The sequence below is a fragment of the Epinephelus lanceolatus genome, chromosome 14 (assembly GCF_041903045.1).
Source record: "Epinephelus lanceolatus isolate andai-2023 chromosome 14, ASM4190304v1, whole genome shotgun sequence".
Lineage (NCBI taxonomy): Eukaryota > Metazoa > Chordata > Actinopteri > Perciformes > Serranidae > Epinephelus > Epinephelus lanceolatus.
Window position 1 is genome coordinate 32504595 of NC_135747.1, and position 15124 is coordinate 32519718.

The 15124-nt window shown below is 41.5% G+C and overlaps 1 protein-coding gene across 2 annotated transcripts; it reads right to left on the reverse strand.

Moving 5' to 3' along the window:
- Positions 1–800: 800 nt before the first annotated feature.
- Positions 801–9443, reverse strand: shox (shox homeobox). 2 transcript variants are annotated; one of them, XM_033614008.2, is made up of 6 exons: positions 9070–9443; positions 7336–7544; positions 4153–4210; positions 3843–3931; positions 1485–1697; positions 801–1123 (listed from the first exon to the last, which is right to left on the reverse strand). In XM_033614008.2, exons 1-6 carry the CDS (start codon positions 9308–9310, stop codon positions 1034–1036), a joined length of 900 nt encoding a protein of 299 aa, XP_033469899.1. In that variant the 5' UTR covers positions 9311–9443; the 3' UTR covers positions 801–1033. The 2 variants fall into 2 exon arrangements, with proteins under 2 accessions (XP_033469899.1, XP_033469891.1); XM_033614000.2 differs by having other exon boundaries at positions 886–1123; positions 3843–3952.
- Positions 9444–15124: the final 5681 nt, after the last annotated feature.

Sequence of the window (15124 nt, forward strand, 5' to 3'; positions counted from 1 at the left end):
TGGCACCTGGTCATGAGCGACTTTCCTCGGACTTAACAAAATACACACTGCTGTAGAAAAACTGGTGTGTTTGGCAAAGATATTCAACACTCCAACAGAAAAGAAAAAATCATTGGGTCTCTTTATCGTTGAGGATTAACTGCTAGCTGTTTTTACTTTTTTGCTATTTACAGTATTGCACTTAAACTGCACACCATTGCATTTCAGTTTGACTGATGCTTTCTTCATATTTTCAGAATTACAAAAAAAAGAAAAGGAGGGAAAAAAAGGTATACCCTTTATCCAAGATAATGTCCTTTTTGCTGATCACATGACAATATCAAATCCCCCCCGTCCCCCTTTAATTAGTAAAGTAGTATCTGCTTGTAGTGCCGTTTGTAAAACACCCACATACAAGACCTGAAGTGCAAAGGCTATCTTCACTTCTTTACCCAGGATACAACACAACAAACAGAAAGAAATAAAGACAGAGAGAGAGGGAGCACGCTGTGAGGAGAAATGCAAAACCTCGCCGACACATGCCCAGCAACACAGAGTAACATCTCTCCCCTCTGCAGCAAAGGAAACATGAGTTGTTGCTTTTGTTACAGCACAAGTCCAGAAGAAGAAGGATATCAAACCATAATGGAGACCTTTGTAGGTGTAGGAGGGGGGGTGTGGGCATGTTGAATGGCAGTGTTAAAAACAGTTGTCGAGCGTTTATGTCAGGTGTGGATGGAGGCCAGTCCCAGAACGGTCCTCCATTAGAGCTCATGCACTTGGCAGCAGCAGGGAACACAGTGGTTGGAGACAAATATGGCCTTTTTTAAATGTTTTTTCTTCGTTTTTCTAGTGAGGGGCGGGGGAGGGTGTAAAGGTGAGAGCCGTTCCAATGCCTCGGTGAGGTGGGTCTGTTTTCCCCCCATGCTCAACCCCTCCGCATTGTCAACATGGCGGCAACCAGCGTCAGCGAGGCTCTGCTTTTGGCCCTGCTGCTGCCTGCCAGTTTGCTTTGTTCTAACGTCTTCTGGTCTGACGGGCCCCGGCCTGGCCCTCAGACAGACATCCACATGTGTTTGTACGGTCCTTGGGATGTGATCTGTGCCTGGAGTGGACTGAGCCACTGGCCCCGCAGAAGTCCTGCCTGTTGGGGCGAAAAGTAAAAGGTGATTTCATTGGTATTTAATTACCGTTCTCTACAAGTGGTTTGTTTTGGCAGCTGGTTTTGTGACAATTTTCTCGCTCCCTCCTTTTTATTTTTTTTTTATTTTCCTCCTCCACTGTTCTCCCCTCTTTCTCTCTCACACACACTCTCTCTCCCCCCTCTCTGTATGTGTTCCTCTCTTTCATTCTCACTCAGTGTTTTTGTTTAGTTTAGTTTTAGCTGTGAGTGTCACGGCCCTTTCACAGGCTCAGTCTTGTGTGAGAGGCGATTATGGGCATCAGGCGAGCGGAGGGGCAGCCCGGTGGGGTCAGAGTCCCAGAGCCTCGGCGTGTTTTCTTGCCTTGAGTCGCAGGTCGGCGATGCTCGAGTTCTTGCTGTTGCTTTTGGCAGCTGCCGCCACCGCCGCCGCTGCAGAGGCCGAGTCGGCGAGCGATGCGATAGGTAGTCCGAACGGAGGAGGTGGGAACATCAGGTAGGGAGCGTGAGCGGCCAGGTGAGGGTGCAGGTGGGGGTGGGAGTGGGCGACGCCGTCCAACTGGAGCTGGGCTTGGACCTGCAGAACGGCAAAACACAAAGTTAGTCAGCACGGGCGCCTCAGGCCATGTGTGTGTGTGTGTGTGTGTGTGTGTGTGTGTGAAGAGGGGTGAGGATTTAGGTTTCACAGTCTGACACTATTAAATTCCCCCTCAAATTTTACCCCCTCAAAGCTGTTGCTTACAGTGTGTTTTCTAAGAAAATAGTTAAGGGCTGCACTCTGCGCTTCAGCCCCTTTTTTTCATGTCAGCTATTCTAAAAGTTAATGAATCATACATTGCTCTCAGACACCACATCCAATTTAATCGTCTAGAATCAAAGTCTTTCGAGGACCTAGAACAGATTTGTTTAATTCAGACTGAGGACTCGGTTATACCCTTGGAAATATGCAGTCTTGTTACCCTGATTATGTATTCAATTGCATAAATAAACAATTTTGCACTAAAAAGATATTCACATATTTGGAGTTATAAATATTTATCCAGACATATTCCTGAGTCAAGGGAAAAAAGGGAACCATAAGGAGCATAGAATATCAGTTTTCACATTCTTGGCAATTATTTTATAAGAAGTAGGTGAAAATTAAGCATCCACTCACTTCAGAGGGAGCGAGCTGAGCCTGTTGCCATTCCTCATGTGTTTCAAACACCGCAGGAAGAAGTGGGGAAAACTAAAGTATTTCGTGCTTTCTTCTCCAACCAAAATAGAACGATATAAAGTCAAAGTTTTAACTTGACTAAATATTTTTTCTTCTCCCCACTCCGTTCCCTTTCATATTGGTCTTAAAATGACTGAAAACGACTTAAGTTGTTAAATGAAAGGGAGAATTAATTCGAACCACAGATGTATCGCAGTGCCGCGATGGCATCCGAAACAAAACCTCCTGCAAACAACAAGCGTTTCCACACACTAACAATCGGGGTAACAAACTGCAGCTGCGACTGATAATTTCCAAATGTACAGCGTGAAAACATCTGATTAAAATGTATGAGCTCTGATGGTAAGCAACTTCTTGAAACTTGGGTTTGGTGGGGTGTTCTGGGGGGACGTGACAGAACATGATCCGTCCCTGAGGAGACAGATAGTGGACGTTTGACGCATGTGTATCTTCATACATGTGCATATGAGTTTGTCACACACGTACACGCTCACAGCTTGCATAGTATTTTGTTTATAAGGATGATTTGGGCAGTTTTTCGTCACTTGTTGGCACTGGTGTAGGGGCAGTTGTTGCAGTGGGTGTACTACAAGTACAATGGGTTGGTTACAGAGGACTCTCCTATATATTCCTTTTTGACTGATAGGTGGGGATACTAAGAGGTGGGTACACCCCGTATACCTGTGACACCCCTCATTACACTACGGCTTGTTGGTTGATACTGAAAAAGAAGGAGCCAGATTCGACCCTCAGACCTTATACTTACAGGTCACACACCTTACCCAACAACACCACTCGCCATTCACTTGTTTTATATGCATATGCAGCATTGTAATACCCGTGCACGCTGCCCAACGCCCAGCTCAACCTCAAACAGCGCGCCTATCTTGGTATGCAGGCCTCAAGCCTCCACCCCTGCCAGTGCAGCTCAACGCCAATATCCATCAGAGCCCACTCCATTCGCCACTTTCATCATCTCTTTTATGTGCTCGCGCCTGCCGCACTGTTGGCTTAATTAGGCCGCTGCTTTTTTTTCCACGAGGGGTCAAGCAGACAACACAGCAGCCAGGACGCGAGAGCAGATAGCAGCAGATCAAAATGTCTGTCCAGCTCTCCCTCTCTCCCTGTTACAGCTCAACCTCTCCACACAGCCAGGAGGTGAAAGGTGCACTGAGGTCTGAGCTCGCCCCCCCCAACACACACACACACCACACACACACCCAGTCTCTCATCACTCTCATCTAATAGCTGCACATGGCCTATAGATTCTTGTGAGCATACAAATATAGAAGGCTTGCGCTTTGACACAGATTCCACCACAGGAAAACACACACACGTAGCTCCAGCTCACTACAGCCACCGTCTTCACCTCCTCCACAACAACATGCTGAGTAATCATCTTTTCTTTCTTCCTGCATTTTTAACTTTTCTACATTTATTCTGCCCGCCCCTCCTGATAGGATGCTTCAAAATGTTTGTCAGCTCTAATAAAAGACCACGGCCTACCTGTTGGAAGGGCATCCGTAGGGCACCCATATTGACATAGGGCGCTACTCTGCACGCGTCAAGGTGACTGCCGCTGCCCAGAATAACACCTGGAGAGAAGGGAAAGATGTCTGTCAGACAGCCAGACAGTTGTTGTTATGTGAGATGAGCAGGTCACAGTTTTTTTTTTCTTTTTTCCACATGCATTTAAAAAAGTGTCAAATTGCAAAAATATATAAAATAATAAATAACCACCCACCAAAAAAGGAAAAATATAAATAACATCATTCAGAAAGTGATTTTTTTTTAAAAAAGAAAAAGCGACATTTACCTTTGTGCATCTGGTTTTCTTGTTTTCGACATTTTGCTCTTCTGTTCTGAAACCAGACCTGTAATGAGGAAAGAAGGGAGTTATCTAGAGGAAAAATACTAAAAATTAAAAATAAACACAGCTTTTAACAAAATGTAATTGCTGTCCTTTTTTTAAAAAAAAAAATCATACCTGATGTTATTTTAATAGTATTATAATTTATTTGTAACAAGTATAAAGAAAATTCACAGGCAGGTTACACACGAGTATGAGCACATTAAATCGTAATTAGCTGCTTGTAGAGAAAAAATAACTGTCAGTTTTTGTGATATAAAAATAAAGATTTAAAGGACATAAATAAGGCTGGAATTTGTTAGAAATGTATGCAAGACTAAATTAAAAAATAAAAACGACTACAGAAAATCCTGAATCAAAAAACGGTCACTATAAACGTGATATTTAGTTTTACAGCAAAATCTTCGAGGAACATTATGATGTTTGATAATAAAATGCAATAAAATGACTATAAACTCAGCACAATCATACACTATAAAAATGCAATGGAAATATTCTGTCAAAATATCTTTAAAAAGATGCAATGATAATAATAATAATAATAATAAAAGCCTTCGTTAAGCAGCTTCCAATTATCTGTCTGTCTTTGAAGCTGCAGGCTGCGGCCTATTGTTAATCATCATCAACCTAATTTGCCTCGGTGAATAACATTATCTCCCCTCCCCTCCGACCCCCGCAATGATTATCATTTACAGATGCGAAATTAGCGGCTGGTCGCGGGACCACAAAGGGCGCAGACTGATGATGATGATGGGGATGATGATGGTGGTGATGATGATGATGACTCAAGGTGCCGTGGAGCCATTTTGAGCTGCGAGCATCGGCGTGTCGATGGGACTACAATTACTATTATGGACTGAGAGACGAGCGGCAGATGAGCCGAAGTCAAATGGAAATATTAAAATCCATACACACTGCTCTATTCTGCAAATAACAATCGTGTAAACATATTTTTAATAAAGGTTTTAATATTTTATATTTTTTTAATAGCATTAAATTGCAAGTTGCATTAATGTGAGGTGTTTTATTTATTTTTTACTAATTAAGTAACATTATTTTAATTATTATTTCCATCATTCCTGCTGTTATTTTCATTATTAATAATAATAATATTAATAATAATAAATAAAAGCACACATTGTAAATTGTCATGCATGTATAGGCGATGTGTAACCAGTTCTGCGGCGTTAAATGATGCTAGAAAAAGGTGTTTATGAAAATCCCAGGTGATTGTGCATGGACGCACAGTAATCCCTCAGATAAATCAAGGCTAATATTAGACGGGCCCGGGATCAATTCCAATTACGCGCCAGTATGTTAAGCAAAGTGAACTACACTGGTTCAGACAGTTATTTCTTCATTAAGGGCCACTCAATGATGCGCTTCACAAATACCCTAATCTCATTTCCTTTTTGATTTTTTATTAGAGACAGTGAATAATGACATTTAATTTAGCAGCGCGCCAGAAACCCAAAGATATTAGTCCTAACCGAATTACTGCCTGCTCCTCACCAAGCTCTCATAACTTTCAATTAGATTCATTGACAGCTGCTCGGAGCGCAGGTTTCACAGCCTGCAACAGCCTCTGCTGCAATCCACGCGCACTAAATGTGGAGACAACGTGCCCCCAAAACACACCTTAAAATGCTTTATTTGTCCAAGCAGACGCCATCAGTGCTCTCTGATCACAGGACACACACACAGGAGCATATTCACACCACAGATTATTTAAATGCGATGAACTTTATTAGTGATAACTGCAGTGTTGTTCTGTCAGCCAAGCCCGAGCTCAAAATGGTAGTCGGTGGGCTTATAAAGCTCCATGATGGCTTTTATTCATCCGATTAGATCGCTGAACAGCAGCAGAGTTGGGCCAGAATTGAGTTATTTCTAATCTGTTTTTATGGGGACACTACATCAAGCCAATGGCAGATATTACAAAGAAAATGAGGAGAGATACGAGTTGACATAAGAGCGCGTCCCCTGAAGCAGCCATTCAGGCTCTTCATTCATTTTAATCATTGCTGGGATTTTTTTTGCTCCCCTAAGGCTGCTCGGATCGTTGATCGTAGGGCTGCTGGATCTGCAGGCCTACTGCTGCAACCTCAGTAGGGTTGTTGCATCCCGGATCATTTACAGCAGCAGCACGTGTTTGATAGCATCGACTCATGCTGCCAACACAGCCTGTAAAAGTTTATTATTTATATATTAGTGTCGTTTTCTTTCATGTTTTCGTTACTGTGTGTTGATTGCACCACAGAAGACACAGACACGTGGTTTAACACTGAGTCAAAATGTGAATTAATTTCAATATGCGAGCCTACAAATCCTGAAAGAGCCAAATTAATCGTGCACACAATTTTTGCAGGATTTTATACAACTGTAACAGTGAAAGTGTGACACCCTGCAGGAGTATTACGACACCACGAGGAATTTTAAAAAGCAGATTGCGATGAAATTAAACTACTGAGTGCTACAGACACTTTAAAAATCCAAAAAGGAATATTATAAGATTATTTTAGTGTTTTTTTTAAAACAAAATGTACATCATTTATCTCTCAGGTGTGTGAAGTAATCATGCCTGCACCCTAATGAGATATTGATATTTTTATTTATTTATTTTTAATGTTGCAGGACACACAACAATCTCTCGATTTACACATTTTCTTTGATTTATATATTTTTTTAAAAAGCTGGAAAACATGATCAGCATGAGGTCAAACTGGATTAATAAAAACTGGATTATTTTTATTTTTCTAAAAAAAGGAAATTTGAAAAAGAGCTGATAATAAATTGGGTTTATTGGGTGCGTTAATTGTTTTATACGCAAATAAATTCAAGATAAATCTATACTTTTTCATGTTGCACACATTTTTTAATAAATATCAGTGATCGCAGCTTCAATTAAAGACTGATTAGATCACAATCAAAACTATAATACTTCTAATATCACTTCTTAACACTGAGAATATTGTCACACTGACACACTGCCAGTCCCTGCAAGACTGTTTCCTGCTCACACTGCAGCCCCGCTGGGTTTGCCATTTTGACTCAGATAAGTTAGAGAAAAGAGGAAGAAGAAGAGGAGGAGGAGGAGGAGGAGGAGGAGGAAGAGGAGTAGACCCTCACCTGCACTCTGGCCTCGGACAGTCCCAGCCGCTGGCTCAGCTCCTCTCTCATGAAAGCGTCCGGGTAGTGCGTCTCGTCGAAGAGCCGCTCCAGCTCGTTGAGTTGCTCCAAGGTGAAGTTAGTGCGACTCCTCCGCTGCTTCAGTTTGCCCTGTGCATCCTCGTCCTCCGACTTCACGTCCTCCTTCTTCTCCTTGCACTCGTAAATCCCTGTTAAACGGCCCACGGTTTAAATAAATAAATAAATAAAAAACAAAGAAGGAAAAGATGGCGTTTACATTCTGGACTTTACGCCCTCCTGCAGCAGCAACATAAACATCCACTATCTGTCTCACATTACTGGCCCCCACACAGCCTCTACACCGGGCCCTGTCAGGGGCCTTAGGCCTGGCAATTTGGCAGCAACACACACATTACACAGCCCGTTTCTTCAAGAGAAGGAGAAGGAGGCCTGTGGCTGCGTTTCCAGCCTCCATAAGTCAGTGTAATGTCAGGGAAAGTAAATCAATCAGTACATGGCATGTAAGCCTAATAAGGGCAGAGGCGATTTAAAGAGCAGAGAATTAAGCTCCGGCTAAACGGAGCAGATCTGGGCCTAATTACTCGCCTCCGTAAAACACATTGAGGTTATTTCAGGCTATAAATAAAAAATGGTCACTCTTAACATTTCATCTCCTTATCATGTCTTTATCTCACTCACTGTGACACACTGACAATATTCCTTTAACCTTATACTGCACCAAGGTGTTACCAGTGTGTTGGTATCATTAGCTAGCCTGTTTTGTTATGGCGTGAAAATGTGTTTCTCCACACCTGGAAGTCATTTAATATTACATATAATGTCATATAAAAATGCCTATGAAATTAACCTCGCACACAGAGATTGAGCCTCCCTCTATTAGCTTGCATTGATGTTAAAGTATGAGGCACAATAATACCGCTTATAATGCTGATTCTTTTTCACCCTGCCTGCAAGATAAATATAGAAACCAGCTAAATGTATAAACTGTGAGCTGGCTGCTGGGTGAAAACAGGCCTGCACCTTTTAACAATTAATTAAAGAGGGATATCCATTTTTAAAAGTGGCAGATTTTCAATTTACAGGAATTTAACACGTCCAAGTGTGATTTTTTGGAGTGCATAATCCAAACTAGTAAACCATACAGAGTGTAGATTTTAAAGGGGACACTACATCACTGTAGTATTAGTGATAGGCTTTTAAATAATGGCACATATGATATAAAATGATAAGATAAAAAGGAAAATAAAGTGGAGTATATACACTTTATTACATCCACTTAGTGGACAAATATTTTCCTGTTGGCACAAAATGTTAAACTGCCATAAAATGAGGCTAAACTGAGTATTAAACGTTACAAATGTGATACAATTATATTTTAAAAATTACAATAAGCGTATTTTCGTTTGGGCACCGAGTGAACGTCTGACAACAATCATCAAACAGTTAAAACGACCATCAGACGAAGGGCCCGCCTCCTGCTATGTTAAATAATCATTATAACAACACAATAATGTGCTAACTTTCTAAATCGACTCCAACTAAACGCGCACTCGTGCGTAAACTCATTTTTACGCGTGGATTTGTGAAAACAAAACAACCAAAATAAAAAAGAAAGAAAGAAAAACGTCGCTCTCGATACTAAACTGAACTTGAGACATTTCCCCCGACACAATACGGAGCATTTTTCTCCTAAAGATATTAAATAAATCTTACCCTCAGTCGCTCTCGAAACATTAAAGTCCTTGAGTTTCTCCTTTTCCAGCTCGACGTGGTCCTTGAACAGATGCACCGGGCAGCCCTCCGTTATGTCCTGCAGGTTTGTCTCCGGGCTGCCCAGCTCCCTCGCCCGTGTCAAGCCGCTCTCCAAAACTTCCCTGTACGTGATACTCTCTTTGCTGCTCTCCTTGGTTTTCTGATCGAAAGATTTCGACACGAATGCCGTAAGTTCTTCCATGGTCGGCTCTGCGCGCTCAGTAGTGGTCCCGGTCAAGGAAATCCACCGTGAATTCTCAGTGTGTGTGTATACCTTACCGTGTCTATATAGCACCAGCAGTGCGCACGGATACGCTCGTTTTTGGGGAGGCTGGCAGCAGCGATAGATAGAAGGGGTGGAGAGGAGGTGAGATCACTCCTGCTGTTGTGACTGTGTATTTGAGAGCACACTATTTATACACGGCCACCTCAGCCCAGCCCCCCCACCCCCTCTTCCCTCCGATCTCTGTGTCTTGAGCAATTACAGGCCGGCTCGACTTTGCAGAATTCAACTTTCAGCAGCTTTTTTTTCTTCTTCTTCTTCCTCTTCTTCTTCCTCCACAAATCAATGATGGAGCTGATGGAGGCGGTTAATTGAATTACGGGGTCATTAAAATGCCTACGGTGGCTCTCTCCTGCGAGGAGGCTGTATATGGCTGTTATGTCTAATTAATTCGGCGAAAATTTAATTAACGCGATTAGGAGATACAATTGCTGGGTTTGTGGGATTGCCCCGTGATTTTTTTATTTTTTTTCCACGGTGTTTGTTGAGTTGATAAATGTGTCTGAGCGCTAATGTGTGGCTCATATAAGTCACCTATAACCTCTGCTGCATCAGCTGAGTGCACTTCACTAATGTGGGGTTAATTTTAAAGTCTAAAAACTCAGATGTGAGATCAAAATTTAATTTAATTAATTGAAAAAATATATATTTCCTAATCCTAAATATTTTTTAAACACCCCAGCACACTTCAATTACCTGCAGCTGATATCAGTAAAATTTTAAAAGGCCACAAACCTCCTGTTTCATGATTTTTAGTGCGGTTTAATTCAAATGTTTTACCATTTTAAAGTGATTTTCACCTCTCTCTGCCTTCTTTAAATAGTTTAAATAAATCTAACAAACTGGAAATCATGAGGAAAAGTAGCCAGCATTTAACAGCAACACATTTCTAATCACTAGATAAAGCTGTAATTAATATTTAGCTCTTATAAATTCGGCTCCCTTTTGAGTATTCACTTGTAATCCTTTGTGGTTTCCGGTTACAAATATGAGGCTACAAATCAATAGATATCAGCAGTGGGGAGATAAAAAAAAATGTTCCCTCTATTTACAGGATTTTTCATGGGAATAAGTGAGCCCATAATGGCTTAACGTTATCTAAGTCGTTCATCAGTCCAGCACACAAACACAAAAGGCCGGGAGAAGAGTGTGCTCCCCTGGGTGTGCCGCCCTGAGCGGCCCGCCACTGTGAAAGTCTCATATCTCAGCTCTCTAATGACTCGGTTTGATGTCTCTCCATTTATCAGTGAGCCCCGCTTCACATCACTGCGGCTGACGCACAAGTCGAGGTCGCTCCCTCGTGCCACGAACTGCGCCTTTTTTGTTGTTAATGGACCTAAATCCTCTTTAAGACGCAAATCTGCGCTCCCAGTCGTGTGCCTCGATATCACACCACCCCACACAATAAAAGTGGCGTTTACAAAAAGGGCGCACGTGCGTGTAACGAAATAATCCACCAACAGGGGCTTCATAAAAGTGAAATTAGAGGAAATGTGGAACTTTTACGCACGGCGTCTGCATGTGCCACCCAACTCTGGGAACCAAAAAAGATCATCCACCTTTATTTGTTCAGTCTTTTTAGTGCGTAATTTAAAATATATCACTGTTGGATACATGAACATGGGCAGAAACCAAAAATCAGATCATAATATTTTATTAAACAGTGAAATAAATGGTTAACCAGCACAGATGCAACTATATTTATTATTAGAATATTATTTTAACTATTGTGTTTTGAACACTGGAGCTAATTTACAACTCTTCAATGCAAAACAAAATATTCCTCCAGAATAATAATGGAAGACATATCGCCAGAAGGCCTATAGGCTGTGCATGTTTAATATGAATGACGAACACAGCATCCAATTAAAATAAGACAACCTATATCACAATGTATCTTTATTTTTATTACTTTTCATATTATTTTTATTAAACACTAAAGCTAGAATTTCCTCCACTTTTCCTACATATTATTATTTTTTTTTTGGTAATAATTATTGCTTATAATCTCCCAGACTTGAGGCATGTGGCGTCCAATCAGCAGCAGCCTGGAGGAATATCAGAAGGAATCCAGGAGGGATGCTCTTTACGCACCAACGCTGGTGTCGCTACAGTTTAGTGACCAAAAAAACTCTTAAAGGGGCCTCAATCATATTTTCACTTGCCGTTCATTCCCCGCGATCCCAACACCCCGCCTTCCCTGCTGCACGTGCGCTCCCGGGGAAAAAAAACCCGGCATGTTATTTTTAATTATTCAGTTGTTTATTTATTGTGAGTGTTATTGATGCTATTAGTGTGGCCGAGCAGAGGACAGGCAGGGGACACAGTGTGCGGTAAATGCACCAAGACATATAATTTAATCTCTATTATTATTTTAATAATTATCATTATGCTGCAAATAATTCAGCTTAATTATATTCAGGGTTTTTTTGTAGTTTTTTTTATGTTCTTATGTGAATTAAATTAATAAACTGTGTTTTTTCTACAATGACCAGACACCTAAATTCTATTTTTTTTATTTATTTTTTATTTTAATTTAAATATCTACCTTAATTGATAACTGCTGATTAATTAGTGTCATCTGCACCTACAAAAAATATATTTGTACTCCTACTGCAATACCACTTGTTCATGTTTATACCCATTTTTGTCTACCTATGTGATGAATTAAGTAAACAGGGCAATTAAAGCACATAATCACCAAACCTTAAGTGACTTACTGAGAAAAATGCTGATGCATTTGTCCTTTTTTTTTACTCTATTAAATCTACTGAAAACAGTGTGAGTGCTTGCTACACGTCCACATGGCTGCAGGTTTCTGTACATCGAGTTACCAGTGAAATATAGCCCTTGCAGGAGGTGACAAAGTCTTTTACTGTCCATAAACCTACTCATGCCCCCATCGTCCATTTACTGCTAATTAGGGAGCTGAGGAATTCCTTCTCTACCTGCTTGTGAAGGCTTTGGAACATTATCAAGACATCAGCAGACTTAAATGAGTCTGCGCTGGCTGGAGGAGAGCAGAGAGAGAGGGAAAGAGGGAGAGGAGGGAGAGGAGGGAGAGGAGGGAGGGTAAAGAGACAGTGCGGAAGAGAGAAAGTGGGGGGACATGCTGTAGCAATGCAAAGCAATGAGCAAATTAGGATTGTGTTGCTCCCCATTGATCATACATCAGATGTAGGCTTTTAGGTAGCGTGTTGAATATTGGAATTGAATTGTGTTAGTGCCCTGTAGCCTGTGTGAAGGTTTGAAATCCCTCTGGTACTGCTGGTATCCAGATTAGGAAGAGAGAAAGGGAATAGAAGGAGGGTTGGAGCGGCCGCTGCCTGCCTGGACACCAGGTCCTCACCCAGACAAATGCCACAGCACTTTTTCAACCTGTTCCCTTTGCTAGGCTAATCCCTCATGTGTGCAGCGATCCTAAATGCACATCCCAGCTGCTGGAAGTTTGCCAAGATTTCTTTTTTCAGCTTATGAGAAGAGTCAATAATTGAATTATTTAATTACTTTAAATTTGGCATTAAAAGCCAAATGACTGGATTTTTTAATTACTAAATGCGTGCTTATAGGGCAAATTAAGTGTGTGTAAAAAAAGACATAACAAAAGATGTGTTTGCACATGCACCCATGCTCATCTCTCTGCAGCATGCTTGAGTAAAATCAGAATACATGACAGATGTGATTGTCTAAATGTTATACTTGGCCCCGGGAGAGCAGAGTGAGCTCTGGAAATTTAACTTAAAAAGCAACTACTGCACCTCTACCTTCTAATATAATTTCCACAACCATAAAGCTTCTTTTAGAGCAGAGCGCTTATCTCCAAATATCATCATCTGATTCTATAGGGACAGGGGAGCGGTGAAAAAATGCAATAAAGTGGTATACTTGAATCTGATTCAGCAATGCAGAGATGCTGTACAGATGTGCAGAGAGAGAAAATTAGATTCTTCCCCTGGTGGAGAGGTTTAAACCTTTTTTTCTTGTGAGGAAGAGGAGGATTTTAACTGGCTGTCATGTTAATGACAGTGATCGTGTGTTTGTTTATTAGGCTCCTCTGGCTTGTCTGCGGGGTGCAGGGATCTCGTGGTTGCTACATTGTCTGGTGCCTTCATTTAGGTCCTTCTCCAGTGTTGCAGCGGTCCACCGAGACTACAGGCTGTTCTGTGTTCAAAAGCCTTGTCTGCCATCTAAATGAGGCTTTCGGGGCAAAAAAAGAAAAAAAAAATTCAACAAGAAAATACCACAATGTGCTGAACATTAGCTTGCGCTCGACTGGGATGTTTTGGGAATATGTTGGTTCTCCTTTTTGGATTGTTATTTTTCCCTGTGTATTCTCTAACTGCTATCTACCCACAGGGCACCGGGGCCTCTTGTTGAGGGAAAAAAAAGGCATGAAATTGACATTATACCCTTAAATGCAGTGCAGATTTGCAGGGAAGAACACAGTAATCCACTGACAATGCTTGGAAATCAAACACACTCCTTCTCTTTCTGTTTCTTTCTCTCCTTAACAAGCTTCAATTTGCTCTTCAGGTTAAATCAACTCATTAATTACCAGCATCTCCTTTCATTTACAAAAAAGAGAGTGTTTTCCTCAAGTCCATATAAGGAAACTATTGTTCTTATTGGTCAAATACTCAGGGGGAATGCAGCATTTTATACAAATCAATAGCGTTCAAATAATTCATGACTGATCACATGGTGTTTTAGCTCCTTATTTGCAGTAGAAAACCGTGTTTTGTTTGGCTCCCAGAGGGCAACATGAAAGACCTGGGGAGAGGCGGGGAGAATTGGGAATGGAACTGAAGAGAGTGCACGAGGATAATAGGAGGACATTGATCATTTGGTGCACGAGAAGACAACTGAACCTGTGAGCGGAGGCTAACAAGATGTATCATTTATACATTATTTAGATGTGTCTGGGCGTCTCGTGCACATTTCGTTACATCAGGTTTGCATCATCAGCTTTGGAGGGGACGCGGCGCTGTGACCTGAAACGATACGAAGAAAGGGCTATTTATGTAATTGTCTAATTTTGTATTGTTCATCCACCAGCGGAGGAGAAGAAGAGATATGATAGAAAAGGAGCACAGCAGTCAGTTTGAAGCTGATTTCAGTTAGATCCCTCCATTTGAGATTACTATTGTGCATTGTGGGAGGAAATAAATCCCAATTTGGGCAGTGTTAGTCAGTCACAGCTTGTAATAGAAATTAATTTTGCAAATGTGGAGATGGATCAAGTTCCCTCTTGGCAGGGGGAACTATCCCACAGACATGTTAACAACGTCTTCAGAGACCAACGAGGCCCATTTACAATAAGTGTCTGTTTTAAGTTGCTTGCTTTGTGTGTGTATGTGCGTGTCTCACCACAGCAGGCTATAAGGGGTCCCTCTGGTGTCAGCCGGAGAGCAGCCATTTGAGGTCTTTTATGGAGTGATGCTACACTTTCTCAATCACACAATTAAAGCCATGGTCTAGAGAGGAAGAAAAAAAAGGAGAGAGCGGCCGTCTTCTGTTCACAGTGCAGAGAGCAAGAGAGAGGGAGAAAGAGGGATAGCATCTTTTACAGAGAGTGATTTATGTTGTGGTGTTGAGAAAAGAGGAGTCCTTGATAGATGACTTCATTAGATTTAATTAACAGAACCGAAGACCCAGCACAGACAGAGGAGACGGAGGAGAGACAGAAGGGGAGAGAGTGGATTTGAGGAGGGGATTGAGGGATAAATAAAGGTG

What these genes read in the sequence shown, in the direction of transcription:
- shox (XM_033614000.2), bottom strand. Translation starts at nt 9,310, where the DNA reads ATGGAAGAACTTACGGCATTCGTGTCGAAATCTTTCGATCAGAAAACC. An exon ending in TGTTTCGAGAGCGACTGAGG is followed by an intron (nt 7,545 to 9,069) that starts GTAAGATTTATT and finishes GCCGTTTAACAG; the next exon opens with GGATTTACGAGTGCAAGGAG. An exon ending in TCGCCGACCTGCGACTCAAG is followed by an intron (nt 1,124 to 1,484) that starts GCAAGAAAACAC and finishes TCGCCCCAACAG; the next exon opens with GCAGGACTTCTGCGGGGCCA.